A 14529-nucleotide genomic window follows, 5' to 3' on the forward strand; every position below is an offset into this window, starting at 1 on the left:
GCGGCATACAGATTAACAGAAATGGGCTAAGTTTAAGTGTAAGAGCTAGTCAATAGTCAGCCTGAGCTAATGGCCAAGCAGTTTTAATTAATATAAGCCTCTGTGTGTTTACTTTGGTCTGAGTGGCTGTAGACCAGGCAGGACACAGAAAAAACCTTCAGCTACACCTGAGACAGGGATTTGGGTCAGGTGATTTACTTGGGCATGATTTAAGAAAAAAAGAGAGAAGAGAAAGAAAAGGAGCTAGAACCACTCAGTGAGGCAGAACTGGCAGCTTGCTTTTGTGGATAAACTGCAGCTCAATCCTGTAAAGAATGGTTTGGAGAAACACACAAAGTGCACATCGAAAATGTCCTTCCAAAATACCAGACTCTTGATTGTTAACCACTTGTATTTCCCCATCCTCAGTCAGTTAAGAGTGGCCACTAGGAACAGTCCTTCCTGGGTCATATGTAAGTAAGAGTGTGATATGAAAGAACTCATGGATATGAAAGTGCTGAAGAGAACATAGACCTACCATCACGTGGACAAAGGACTATGCCGCAGAGTACAGAAAGGATCCAGCTTAGCTTAACTGTGAGCCATGGGAATCCTTCAGAACTTCATTATGGGAAGAATTCAGTAAGAGGAGCAGCTCCTTTGAGCTTCCCCATCCCAGAAGAAGCCAATGATGCTGCTCAAAGGGATGATTCCCTGTCCTCTGTTCTCCCTGCAGTAGTCCAAGAAAGGCACTTCCAGCCTCAAACAGGTACAGGCTTTGCATCATCCTTAGTGCTCAGAGGCCTTGATGACTTCTCAGGGCTACTCATGCCCAAGCAGGGTAGGTAGGGATGGGCTCTTGCTTAGCTTTGCCTCTTCAATAACTTTAAATTACTTACTCAGTGTTTTATGGGAGGCATTATTGTATAAGCAGCTTCCTCCAGTATCCATTAGAAATTCCTCAGTATCCATTTGTATTTTAGTGGCATCCACCCATGGATTCCACATGACTGTTTTTCTGAGGTTGCCCCACAAATACAGGAAGCTAAAGAAGTCCATCAGTCAGTGTGGATCTAAACCCCATAAATGCGATCTACGGTGCTCATATAAAATCAGGGGAAACTTTTTTTTTTTGAGGTTGAGCTGAATTTCTTTCTTCAGTCAAGGTTCATGTCACATGCATGTTACAAACCAAACCTCAGTCCTTTAACTAAGGGCTGGGAAATGCTCTATGAATGTCTAGAGTAGCAGTTCTCCACTTATGAGTCACAACCCCTTTAGGGGCTGAATGACCCTTTCATAGGGGCTACCTAAGACCAGCAGAAAACACAGATATTTACATTATGATTCATAACAGTGGCAAAATTACAGTTATGGCATAGCAATGAAATAATTTTGTTGGGGGGGGGCTCGCCATAACATGAGGAACTGTATTAAAGCGTTGTACCATTAGGAAGGTTGAGAACCACTGACCTAGAGGGTAACTTGGAAGCAGATATTGTGAACATGTTCTAACCAAGGGTAGGGAGCATATCCCAGAATCAAGCACAGTGCTATGATGCACAATGATGTGCATGAACACAGTGCACGATGTACAAGAGAGGAAGCCATAGAAGTGTGCTATTGCAACCCATGGACAACGCATATGTGGAAACCAAGGCCCTCAAAAGTCATCTTTTAAATCAACAGAGGATCTGTGGATAGAACTTAGGTCTAGATTCAGTTAGTGATCTTAAAAATTCCGTATTAGCTTTCCAGGGAAACAGTGGGCAGATATCAGTGAATTTATTGAATGTATACTACATGTGAGACATTTTTCTATGACTTTTCCACACTGTGACTCATTACACGCTCACAGTGACCCTTTGAGAAAAAAAATCTCTCTTGCTTGCATTTTTGCATGCAGGGAAACTGAGGACAGGAGAGGTTAAGTAATTTGCCTAAGGTCGTTCAGCAACAGAGTCAGGCTCAACTCTAGATTGGCCCAAGTCCACTGGTTTATCCTCGTGTTAATATACTTCGTATAAGGATTCTCCATCTTCTGTGTTTCCAGAAAGACTCCATCCACAAACACTATTACGAATTGGGCTATGAGGGAATATTTTCCGTCTCATCTCCATTTAGCTCTCCTAGGGCTCTAGCTTCAGCAAAACTGAAGAAAAGGAGGAGGGAGAAGCAGAGGAAGATACTGAATTCATGATTCCAAAGACTCCCCGCAATTCTATAACCTACTGGGGGGTGCGGAAGGAGGAGGTCTGTACACAGGGAAGGAAGCTCCTGCAATGCGTTCAGAGGCTGAGTCTGAAGAGTGAATAGGACTTGGCTGAAGGGATGGTCTGAGTGCTGTCAGGGCTTCCTGAGAGCTGTGGGGAGGACCCAGAGATGGACACATTCACTTACTTCCCAGATGCCAGGGACTATTTGTCTGCTGTGGTTGGTCTGGGAACTTACTAGCGCAGGCTCATGAAGACAACTGGTTGCCTTCTAATGAAGTTATACCAAGAGCAAGGTCAAGGTCCCTGAAGGAAGGCAGAAACAGATACCCACAACACCTGCTAAGGTGACTTTTGATTCCCTTGAGGATCTGAGATGGCTTCACAGTGTCAGGTTAAAGGACAGTTGGCCTGGAATGTGGGGATCCAGGTCTTTCTCCTGACAGCTCAGCATTTAATGAGTGTTAGGTTTCTACACGCAGCTTCATTGAACAATGTGCTAGGAGCTAAGTATGTGTGAAGAGTAGTTGTAAATGATCATCTTACGCAAAATTCTTCAGACCCAAATTAGTCCCCGCCAAGCACAAGGAGTCAGGCTTCACAACTGCCTTCGCCTTGGAGATTAGGAAACTGAGGCCATGGAGGTGAAGTGGCTTGCCCATGAACACACGGCTGTTAGTAGAGCCAGGATTTGAACACGCGTTGTCTGACTCCAAAGCCCACATCTCTGGAGTATACCAGGGAGTGCATCAGACCTCTTCCCTGACTACCCTTTCTGAAGTTTGAAGTGAAGCATAAGGAAAATGTGTCTAGAAAGCTTCAGGTGACCCACATTCTCAAATTGAGTCTAGTAGGACATTGATTCTATCTAGGTACAAGAAGGCTTTGGGTCCCTGAATGGCATGAAGATGCTTCATAAACTGCTTGTTGCTGGGGCAACAAGAAAGGCTGTGAGTGCGGAATAATGACTATGATGTGGAGTGCCATATGAGGATCTGTTACCATCATGTGAGGCTGAGCATGAGATATTGATTGGACACAGTAAGCTTGGCTTTAACTCTAATGATTCTCCGTTTTTTTCAAAAGAATTAACCTTAGCTCATATTCTCTCTCTCTCTGCCCCCTCTTCTCCCTCCCTCCTCCTGTCTGTGTGTATATGGTTAGCTTGTCCCCATTGTCCTTTCTCTGTGCACTTTCTAACATTTCTTTAATGACACCAACCTGTTTGCAAGAGCTACATACATGATCACTTTAATAAGGGGTTTTTTTTCCCCCTGTGCTGTGTGTAATCTGATTTAATCACATTTCTTTAAAAGTTATTCTTCAGGGCAAATGATTTTTATTAATCTTAGCAATGATGGATAAAAGGTCAGGTATAAAATATTTCACATCTAGGAAATTGACCTTTAACTTTTAAAAAGAGATGTCTAGTGCAAGCATGGTTATAGAGGGCAGTTTGGGAAAATGTCACACCAAATTGCACAGGTCACCAAGAGCTTTGTCTGAAATCACAGGAACAGAAAGAAAGCTATAGGCTCTAGTCAGCTTTGAGCTTTTCCTCTGGGGTCCCACACCATCAGCAGAATATCATGACATTCAGGACAACGGCTAGCACTGTGTCAACTCCTCCTTCATGAAGAGGACAGCTGAGGGAAAAAGATGGTGGCCTTGGGGAGGTGACAAGAGTCCCTGAGAAAGGATACCTACAGGCAAGGCTGGTTAGCTGAGTTTGATCCTTGAAACCCATATAGTGGAGAGAGAGATACCACTCTTTCAAGTTGTCTCTGACCTCCATATGTTAGTGCACATGCACACATCATACACACATAGTTAAATGTCATAATTCCTCCCCTTCCCCCAAAAGAGGATGCGGGAGAAGCCTATCTCTCTAGTTCTTGGGTCTTTGAAAGGAATAAACCATAACACTAAACTTTATATCTGCTATGTCTTAGTATGCCAATCTCCACATTTCTTAACTAATCAGAGCTGATCATTTGGACGCAGGAAAAGCTACGACAATGAAAAGATATGCACAGGAAATTCCCAGTGCTGTCATGGTTACCTTTTTCTTGGTGTCACAGAAGCATGAGGTAATAAAGAGCCTTGGATACTGTGATAATTAGCAGAACAATCATCTTTGAAAGCTTCAGACAAATATGCATGAACTCTGAAAAACTCCATCTTCCTGTCTTGCCAACCCTACTTATCAAGTCCGCTCCCAGAAGCCATTCCTATCAGTGATCAATGACTAATTCATGAAATGCTCCAGACAGTGACAGAGATTTAGCCTGTCATAAGAAAGTACTGCTTTGAGAGACTTGAGAAGCTGGGGAGTATTGAGGACTCAGAATAAGGGTGGTGTTGCAAGTACAGCACATGGAGGGTGAGGACGGTTTGAATATACTTGGATGAGATTTGGCACAGTCAGTATTAGTACACTGCTTCGAGATGACACTCTCGTTTTTAATACTCACTTGTAGGGAAGAACTGCAAAGAGGAAAGGTGTATTTTTGACTCCTGAGAACTTTGGATGTGGGCAAGGTATTTGGAGAATGAGGTGTCCATGAGTAACCTACTGTTTTGAGTGTGAAACATCCCCGGTAGGCTCTTGTGTTTGAACACATGGTCCCCAGCTAGTAGCCTTGATTTGGAGTCTCTTTGTGGAGACTCACTAGGGAAATGGGTCACTGGGGGAGGGCCTTGAGGCTCTCCCATGTGATTAGCCACCATGAGTTCTTGCTGCCACACCTTCTCCATTGTGACAAATGGTCACTCTTCTTTGCCTGTGAGCCAAGATAGACTCTTCCTCCCTTCAGGTGCTTTCTGTCAGTTATTTGGTTACAGCAGTGAGAAAACTAGCTAAGCAACCTGTGATGAGGTCATTTTGTTCTCCACTGACACACCACACTGGCCCTCTGACAATGCCACACTATACTTCTGACCCATCTCATCAAGTTCCTTATTTTGGGACCATTCTCAGATCCTTAAGCTCTTTATAATGAAAGCAAATCTTCCCTAGTAATGATGCATGCCAATACTTTTTAATTTGTCCCAGATATTAACTGTTTCCCTAATCATGAGCATGTTTATATGTTTGCATCCCCAAGCCTACATTTCTATGGCTCTCTTCATTGTAGTTTCACTTCTAGCTGATATGATGGGTTCTCAGGGCAGACAGGTCCTCTACCTCATCCCTCACTTGTTTTAGTAAATCTGTTTAAAATACATGAGACGGAGAGACTTTCACACGAAGTCTGGACTGCCTCTTCATATTGATTTGGAAAGAATAGAAATACATAAATATACATGTATGCCCATGCCAAGCAGGTATTCTCTGTGGTCAAGCTAAGCACCATTATTTTACAAAAACTTGTTTCTTGTTTTTCTTCCAGTGGAAATAGTAAACATGTAAGTTATAGAAAGCAGAAACCAGGTGATCAACCTTCCATTGGCTTTCACTACCATCAACTTTTGTCTCCGGTGCCACATTCTTCCACTATATATAATTTTATATTTATCTTTGCTTTTCTGAGTGGAAATATTGTGGGATATATGTATCAATATATTAACCATTCAATATTATGTAAAATATGTCTACATGTTAAGTAAAATTATTTTAATTATTATAGATGTAGAAGGGTATGGCATCGGTTATTCTAGTGTTCTATTATAGCCAGTTTGCTGTGGTGTAATCTTTTTGTACACTGTGAAGATGTGTCACTCTGAATGGTTTAATAAAAAGCTGAACGGCCAACAGCTAGGCAGGATTTCCAGGCACAGAGGACTCTGGGAAGAAGGGTGGAGACTCCAGGTGACATAGAGCAAGCAGGATGGGCAATACGGAGATGAAATAATAAAGCCACGAGGCAGAAAGTAAATTAGAAGTGGGTTAATGTAAGTTATAAGAGCTAGCAAGAAACAAACATAAGCTATCGGTCAAAACTTCATAATTAATGACAAATCTCTGTGTCATTATTGGGGAGCCAGTGGTCCCGATGAAAAAGGCTGATTACACTAGTTAAATTCTTTCTTTTAAAAAGAACTTATATTACAGTGGCATGTTTGTATTGAAGAGTGAATATTGCTAAGCATGATACCTCTTGAAGAACTGAGCTCCACATAACTATTTTTAATTTGTAGTGATGCTTTCCTGCAGGTGTAATGTATGCATAGTCCTTTTCAAATTGGTGTGGAAGATGTGGCAGTACCAAATCTTAGCCCCGCCATGACACACACTGTATTTGAAGAGCTATGACAAACACTTTTATCTGGGCACCTGCCACAGACCTACTCATCACTTTTTGAGAGACAATATCTTAACTATTGACATCAGGAGAGATCTGCTTCTGTGTATTGTTTTGAGCATTGTTGGATGAGGGTGTGAGTTGGAGATTGCTGCAACCATTTGGGAAGAAAAAAGCATGGGGCTTGTCTAAGAACAGGAACCAACAAGACAACATAGAACATTGGTTAATATGGCTGAGGTATTAATTCAACACATTCTTAGCTGTCCTACCATCAGACTTCACATTAGATGAGAGAACATTCTTTCCGTATTGTTTCTGGATGGCTTGGACTTTTTGTTACTGGCTAGCGAAAGCATCTTTTTAAAATTTAATTTGAAAAATTTTCATACAATATATTATAGTCATATTCTTTTCCCTCCTCTAAATCCTCCAAGGTCCTTACTCTCTAATCACAAAAAAGCATGACAACAACAGCAGCAACAACAACAATAAAAAAATGGGGAAACACCCTGAAAACATGGAATCTATTTTGTGTTGGCCAACTATTCCTGATCATTCAGCCTGCCTTGTGGTTGGGTTGATATACCCAGTGCCACTCTATTAAAAATAAAACTGATTACTCCTCACCCAGAAGCTATCAACTGCAAATAGCTTCTTGATTGGGGGTGGGGGTGCCACTTCCCTTTCTCTGTGCTGGGATTTTATCTGGTTTGAACTTGTATAGGGAGACTGCAAGAGCCAGAGGTGGTGGTGGATGACTCCAAAGAAACAGCATCTTCCAGACAGGACAGAGTTGATGCCCATATGAACTGATGGCAACCGTGACAGATGTGCAAGACCAGCCCTGAAAAAGTATCAGCAGGAACCCAGAGAGCCACTGTTGGTGAAGCCTGCTCAGGTGATGGACCCCTCTCGGGCTAGATTTCTCTCTGTAGTGCCCAGTAGTCAATGCTCTTATTTTCTCAAGCACAGCATCCACCCTGCAGTGCTGTTAACAAATGGAAGACATAAGGAAAAGAATTACACATATTTATGGCTGCAATAACTTTCCACTCCCCAAAAGGGGGCATGGACCAGATCATTAGAGAAAATCAACCCAGCATGCAGTGTGCTTTTTATTTCTCCCTTAGATTTTAATTCAGATAATGTACTTGACTTTCTGGGGATGGGACTCTTCGGCTTAGGGAAAGAGGAGTTTGTGTGGAGGGGTGATGGTTTGAAAACAGAGGATTCTTTTTTTTCTTTTTCTTTTTCATTCACTTGTAATTGATACATTTTGTAACTCACAAATCCCATGGAGGCTTTACAACTGGGACTCGGGGATTCCAAGAGTGACAGCATTCTGATGGATGCGTGCGTCTGAGGTACATGATGCTTCCCCGTGCACACACTGTTTTACAACCTGCATTTAGGGAAATCTTTTTGTTCATGTACTTTTAAGGTCCAACAACAAATGATAACAAAGGGCCCTTTCTGAAAGATGCACACAGTTTGACGCCATTTGCCCTAGGAATTTCCCTGAACACCACTTCCCTCAGGCTGGTGTGACGCTACTCCTCTGTACCACCATCCTGCGAGATGATCCTTACTCAGCATCTGTCACTTGGCATCACAGTTGGCTGTTTTTGTCTGTCTCCTCCGCTGGACCCTGAGGTCTTTAGGCAGACACAGCATATCTGTGTTCCTATGCCCTGGCCTCTGTGTGGAGCTCACCACAGAGATAGGTAGATACTTGCTCAGATATTTGCACGGTAACCCCAGGCGGTACAGGGTAAAAAGAGGCAGTGTGCTTCCCAGCTCAGTGTTCAGACATGGAAGTTGCCGCTGGGTTACGGCAGTGCATGAGTCCCCAGAAAAGCTCCTGCCCCCCTCCCCAGCATGTGGTTCTGGTTCTCCCCCTTCACTGGAGCAAAGTTAGGACTAATGCTTCGCCTCTCAGAGTGTCCCCGGCCTCAAGGGCTTCCCTTCTCCTCTAGGGAACAGAGAGATAAAGCCATGGAGGTAAGAGAGAGAAAGAATATGGGATTTGGGGAACATATCCCTCCAAACCCACACTGAGTGTCAATGGTCCTAACTAATACTGATGAGGGAGAAGCGGGACATTTCAGCGGTGACTGCGACCATGGCGGTGCTCTCCTAAGTGGATCTAGACTGTTATGGGAAGAGTGAGTCGGTTATAAAAGCGAAGACCCCAGCACCCCTTCTCTCTACCTATTGCACAGGTATCATTTGCTTGTTATCACACAGGAAGGAATCTCTCTCCAGGTACTGACCCTTCCCTCTTGACCTTTCCAGCCTCTAGATTCTGATGTTTACAACCTTGAGTCCGATCAGCTTGTGCTGTTTGCAACTTTCCCTGTCTCAGGCATTCTGTTACAGTAGCAAGAAGTAGATTAGGACCCAGCCAAGTTCTATACCTGAACTAGACAAGGCTGCAGCCTGATAGCCTTCCATCTCTTAGAATCCAGAGAAGCCAGGCACAGTGAAGACACTTGGAGGACCTATTTATACTGGTCAACAAAATCGTAGAAATTCGGGAAATATGTGTGTGCTGGAACTCTTCCCACAGAGAACAATCCTAACCCCCATGACAGGTGCTGTGACATCAGCTGTGACATCAGCTATCTGAGGACAGCAGGTTCTCAGTGTGGTGTTCTGCTCCTCAGTGCCTTGTACCCCTGTCCAAATCCTCATTGACAGCATGCACAGCAAACATGTAGGGATGTTGGCTTGAAGGGAGTGCACATGATCCTCTTCTGGGGCCTCTACTGAGCTCTCTCAAGCTGCCTGAGAGAAGAGGGCAGTGGCCTGAGCAGGAACTACCCACCGAGGTGTAGGAAGCAGGTGGAGAAGGAGACAGCAGGGAATGTCCAAGGTTGGCCAAGAGGAGGGAAAAGAGACGGGCGTGGGGCTGAGACATTGGGTGGCCATGTGGGAGTCACACTGCAGGCAGGCAGAAAGGCTTTTTCCTCCCTGGCACCCCATAGAATTACTTTAGATTTTATTTATTTATTTTTTTGTCATACCTGCTCACCTTTGCTCCAACAAGCAGTAGATAGCACCATCCCAGGCTCTCAGGGACTCTGTTTCCCTGTTTCTGCTTCTCATTTCTGTCACCTTACTTTCCACTCCTGAAGCTGTTTGTGGCTATGCTTACACCGCCTCCCCACCTGAGAATGCTCATTCCTTACTTTCAACATGGTTTGGGTATCCAGCCATTAATCCACACGTTTTGGAATTCCATATAATCAAGAAGATATATAAATGCTCCTCCCATCACATACAAACAAAGAGGGAGACAGGCACTACCTAGTGGGGCCTGCTGAGTGGCACCAGCTCTTGGTGGCACCACTAGCTGAAGGCTGTGTGCTCAATGCCACTGGGGGCAAAGTGTACCCTGAAGCATGTGACATCTCTATCAGATAGTCAACAAGTCAATTATATATCTTGTCACTCTATCATGTGCTTTATCAATCCCGCCACTAGTGATTTTTTTTCCCCTTCAAGTAGAGGTGATTGGCTGTCACTTTCATGTCTGTGTCCAGTGTGGCAGCTGCTTCTGGTTTCCTGTTTACCAACTATAACTATAATAACTATAGATGGGGTTAAACCCTTACTTCTCCAATGCCCAGAGTCAGGGATCTCCAGGTAGGAAGTTGTCCTGGCAACACTGTTCCTCTGGGTACAGTTGTCAGAGTCGTGTGCTGGTGTGCAACATGCAGGATGACTAAAAGGCAGTTGAGCCTAGGAGCTGTCAGAGCCACTGAGATGAAGGAAGGAGCCACGCTTCAGTGCCCACAGCCAGACTCGAGCATACTTCAGGCTCTACGATGACACTTTCAGACATGCATGCATCTCACAGTGGGACAAGGACGTTTGTTTAGGACACTAGAACACCATGTTCAAAGAGTGCTGTGGGACTACACTTGCAATAAATAGAACAGCCATGAAGCAGCAGAGAAGGGTTTGCAGCATAAGTCTTTTCTCTGAGGTGACTAGGTTGCCACTTCTCCAAAGCATCAGTAGAATGCTTGCCCAGGGCATGTTTCAAAAGAGCAAGGCAATCATTATTTGAAACAGACAGATGGAAATTCCTGGAAGGGCTTGTACCTTTGCCTATTATTAGAATGATCTATAACCATGCTAAGACATGTGCTCTGAACCTCCCATATCTTACTGCTTCATGCCCCCAACAAAACTTTGTCGTAGCACTTGCAAAAGATTCTACTACTGGCTCCTCAGTGTCCATTTCCCCCTCCCCTTCCTAGTCAGATCCTAATTTGTTCTGCAACCAGCTCACCTCTAACCCCATGGGAGCAGCCTGACTGCTTAGGAAGCAGACTAGTGGTTGGCATTCCCCTGGCCACTGTCACTTAGACAGACTAAAGACGAGGATGCACGTCAGGCAATGTCAGAGGCACAGAAATAAAAGTAGCACTGGTGGCCACCTTGTAATCTCCGGGGACCTGCCTTGTGGCTTCAGGGTTATTTGGGCCATAAAGGACAGGGCTCAGGAGACAAGGGCATCTGGTGCCACGGCAGAGCTACTCACCAGCCTCCGGGCATCTTGCAGTGGTAATTCTTAATTCAGGGTAAATTGGAAGTACTTTCAAACTTGTAAAAATCCTAATTGATCTAAGACTATTATCATCTTGATTTTACTGTGAAGGAATGGGTTTAAATACAAATTAACTCAACCAACATAATAAAGTTAGTAAGCCCTATAAAATCCAAGAATAATCTGACCCAAAGTACAACCCCTTCGTTGCTCTGATACACAGGTTCTTAGAATAATAATAGAAATCTCACAATTTACCTTCATGGAAGAAAAGAAAGCTATAGTAAGCCAATCTTGTCCTCAATCAACTTAGAAAATGGATTACTTTGCAGGGCATATTGCTTTTAAAAATTACTGTCACTTGTTATTCGGACCACTCCAGAGTGCTACATGTCAGCCTATGGGCAGAGTAGGCACTCTGTGTGTACGTATTAAATAATACACCTAAAGTTCCCTGGTGAATGTAGCTCTGAAAAAAACCTGCAGGTCTCTGAATAACTTCCTGCACCACACAAAGTCTCTGGAAATGTTAGCACACGAAGATATACTGTCAGCCATTCCATTTAATAATGTACCCACACTATCATTGTTTTCAGAACTGATCATTCATATTAGGTCACATCATGAGAACTGAATGGCTTCTGATAATCTCTCAGAAATAAACATCCCAATCAGGTTCTTCCAGAAGCATTCTGCCTGGCACCAGGGGCCAACCTCTGCCTCAGCACAGCCCCCACTACCATCTCTTATGGAATACCCAGGCTCCTGAGCATCTGCTGCCATTGCTAAGCCTGGCCTTGCCCTCCGTCTCCCCACAGCCAAGAAATTCATCTCACAATTTCACTTCTCATCTTTCTCTTTGCCCCCTCACTAGGTTTCATACCCCCTTGGCTATTTGCTAGATCAAGTGTCTGCCTCTGCCCAAGACATCCTTGGGACTGCCTTGGAGTTGACTTATTGCAGGTAGAAGATCACAGCCTTTGGAGCCAGGTGCCATTTACACTGGGGCAGGTCACTGAATTCTGTGCACCTTACTGCTCTCACTGAAGATGAGAAGAGTCTTAGTCTCTCCTGCATGCAAGTTATATATGGTTTGCCAGGGTCACAGTGCAATGAATGAGCTGCTCTCCTCTGAACAACATGACTGATAACCACACTGCCTGTACATCAGCACAGGAGGCCCTGACTTTCATGGAGTAAGCAATTAATCCAAGATCTTATCACAGGAAAAAAAAATGTGGTCTCTTAAAGTTTCCATTTCAAGTTACAGAAGTTGAAGGCACCGTGCATCTTCCCAAGGAGCTGGCAAGCCTTTGGTAATTATAAAGGAGAGCACAGTTGGATTTTTAATATGAACTCCAGCACTGGCTCATTTATTTAATCATCATACTCTGAGCCAGTGAGAATAGTAGCAAGCTTTACAAGATTTAAAAAGGGAGTTGAGTTTCCAAGATTTGTTATGCACACAATATCTGTTTGGGACTCACTGGTCTTGAGCAGGTCCAGGCAGATAGATTCTGTTTTGCATATGAAAAGCATCAAGGCCAGCCAGGTTGGTGACCCCTAACTTAGCTGGTCACTGGCAGACCTGATTGTTGAATTAGTAACCAGGGATATCAGGCTGGAAGGTCTTTTTTCAAAAGGCAAGCTCCTCTGTGTAAACTGGAGCTGAGTGTGGGATCTTTTGGAAAAATGTTGTCAACCTGAGTCTATGGCCTCAAGTGTCTCACCCCAACTTACTGGTTTTTGTACCCAAGGTCACACTACAAAAGGCTTGCAGCCACTTGAAGTGACTTATTAAAAGAGTCCCCCCAGAAGAAGCCCTGAATGTGTGCCACCTGTGGTTCCTTTTGGGGGGATTAATTTATTTTTTATTCTCTAATAGTTTTATGCATGTGTATAATGAGTTTTGGTCTTTCTCACCCCCTCTTTCCCCATCTCATAGCCCCTCCTTATCTTGCTGAACCACATACACTTTCAATAAATAGTGTAAGGCGAGGGGGCCACTTATACTTAGTATATACTTCTCCAGTATATACTTAGCATTTCTTTGGTATAATTCATGGAGATTATTGTTGTTTGTGCATTTGTTTGTTCTGAGGCTTAGTTTTATTATAAGGGACACTTGTTTATAAAAAAATGTAATAATTAGGGAAATCACTGAAACATTCAAAAGGAAAAAAACACTGCTAATAATTTACTGTGTTATAAGTCTGTCTAACAGTAAGAATTTACTTTCTTGATTTCTTGACTGTCTCCACAGTGAGACAATTTCCCCATCAGCACCCCGACTGAGTGTCTCCTCAGCATTATTTTGTGGCAGGCTTTTTGCAGTGACAGTGAGTTTAAAACTTGGAGTATGACGATAAGAATATGAAGTATCTCTTTCAAAACTGAGTGGGGTAATGATTTAGCAACGCCTCCACTGAGTGGAATGAAATATTAACTTCACAGACAGAGTGATCGATTAGCCTCTCATCTCTACGGCAATTACAGCATCTGATCACACATCAGTGCCACCCCTGGGAAATGTGTGACCCCCCACTCGTCAATCACCCCTCACTTAGGTATTTTCAGAGTAATTGTTTGTATCCCTCTACTGCTCTGAAAGATCTGAATTACATCCCACCAAAATTAGCACACGATTAAAATGACATGCCACTGAGGGGCAACATGGTGATAGGGACATGAAGAGATAGCAAACAAGGAAGACCGTGGGGCCAAAGAAAGGTGTTCAAGGGAAATAAGAATAATTTTCAAGAGAATAGGGGGTTGCTTAGCAGGAATTTACCCATGTTTGCACCATGGTAGGCCTCTGGCATATGCTATTGGATTTGGACTTGATCTTAATCCCATGCTGAGGCTCACCCAAACAGCTATAATTGGTAGTCCTGACATGACCTCAGTTTTCCTTTAGATGGATGATCTCAGATGGGTGTGAGATTCCTTTCTCTGCCTTCATGTGTGGGGTTTGCTTCCTTTAGGCCACTGCTCACACCCACAATGTAATGGTCTGTTCACTTGCTTGTCTACCAGGGGACCGTGAAGTACAGGGTGGGTTTCACTCATCACTCCGTTCCTCATCTCAGCACAGAGCACAGCCATGGTAGAGCTGACCCTCAGTAAGCTGCATGAAGGGATGCAAGTTGCTTCAGAACCAGGACCAGGTGAAGGTGTGCCCCTTGAAAGTCTGTCCTGAAACTGCTCATCACAGTTGGGATGTGACTGCTGAAAAGATACCAGCCCTAGCTTGGGATAGTTATTCCAGGGAAGACCCCTGGAAGGCAGCTTGCTACAGGGAGTCCCATCCTCAGAAAGCAACTGCTTAGTGGGTCCTCGCCACGACCCTTGAACCCTTTTCTCTCCCTTTAGTTATCAGAAATCAGTTTCATGATAGAAGGGCTTGTGTTCGGCACACGTAGAAGACGAAATGAGCCACAGTAGTGAGGGGATAATAGCAGCGACACGAACAAATAAACATTTTCATAATTTGTCTACTAATTAAAATAGCAAATACAATCAAATTCAATTA

General features: G+C 43.8%; 1 protein-coding gene across 1 annotated transcript in view; it reads right to left on the bottom strand.

Annotated features, from left to right (window-relative positions):
* Positions 1 to 14529, bottom strand: part of Clstn2 (calsyntenin 2) — a 355228-nt gene that overhangs the window by 205808 nt on the left and 134891 nt on the right. The window contains exon 3 of the mRNA XM_059269076.1: positions 10652 to 10663. Within this exon, the coding sequence (XP_059125059.1) occupies positions 10652 to 10663 (12 nt within the window). The remainder of the gene's footprint in view (positions 1 to 10651; positions 10664 to 14529) is intronic.

The sequence above is a fragment of the Peromyscus eremicus genome, chromosome 7, assembly GCF_949786415.1.
Source record: "Peromyscus eremicus chromosome 7, PerEre_H2_v1, whole genome shotgun sequence".
Lineage (NCBI taxonomy): Eukaryota > Metazoa > Chordata > Mammalia > Rodentia > Cricetidae > Peromyscus > Peromyscus eremicus.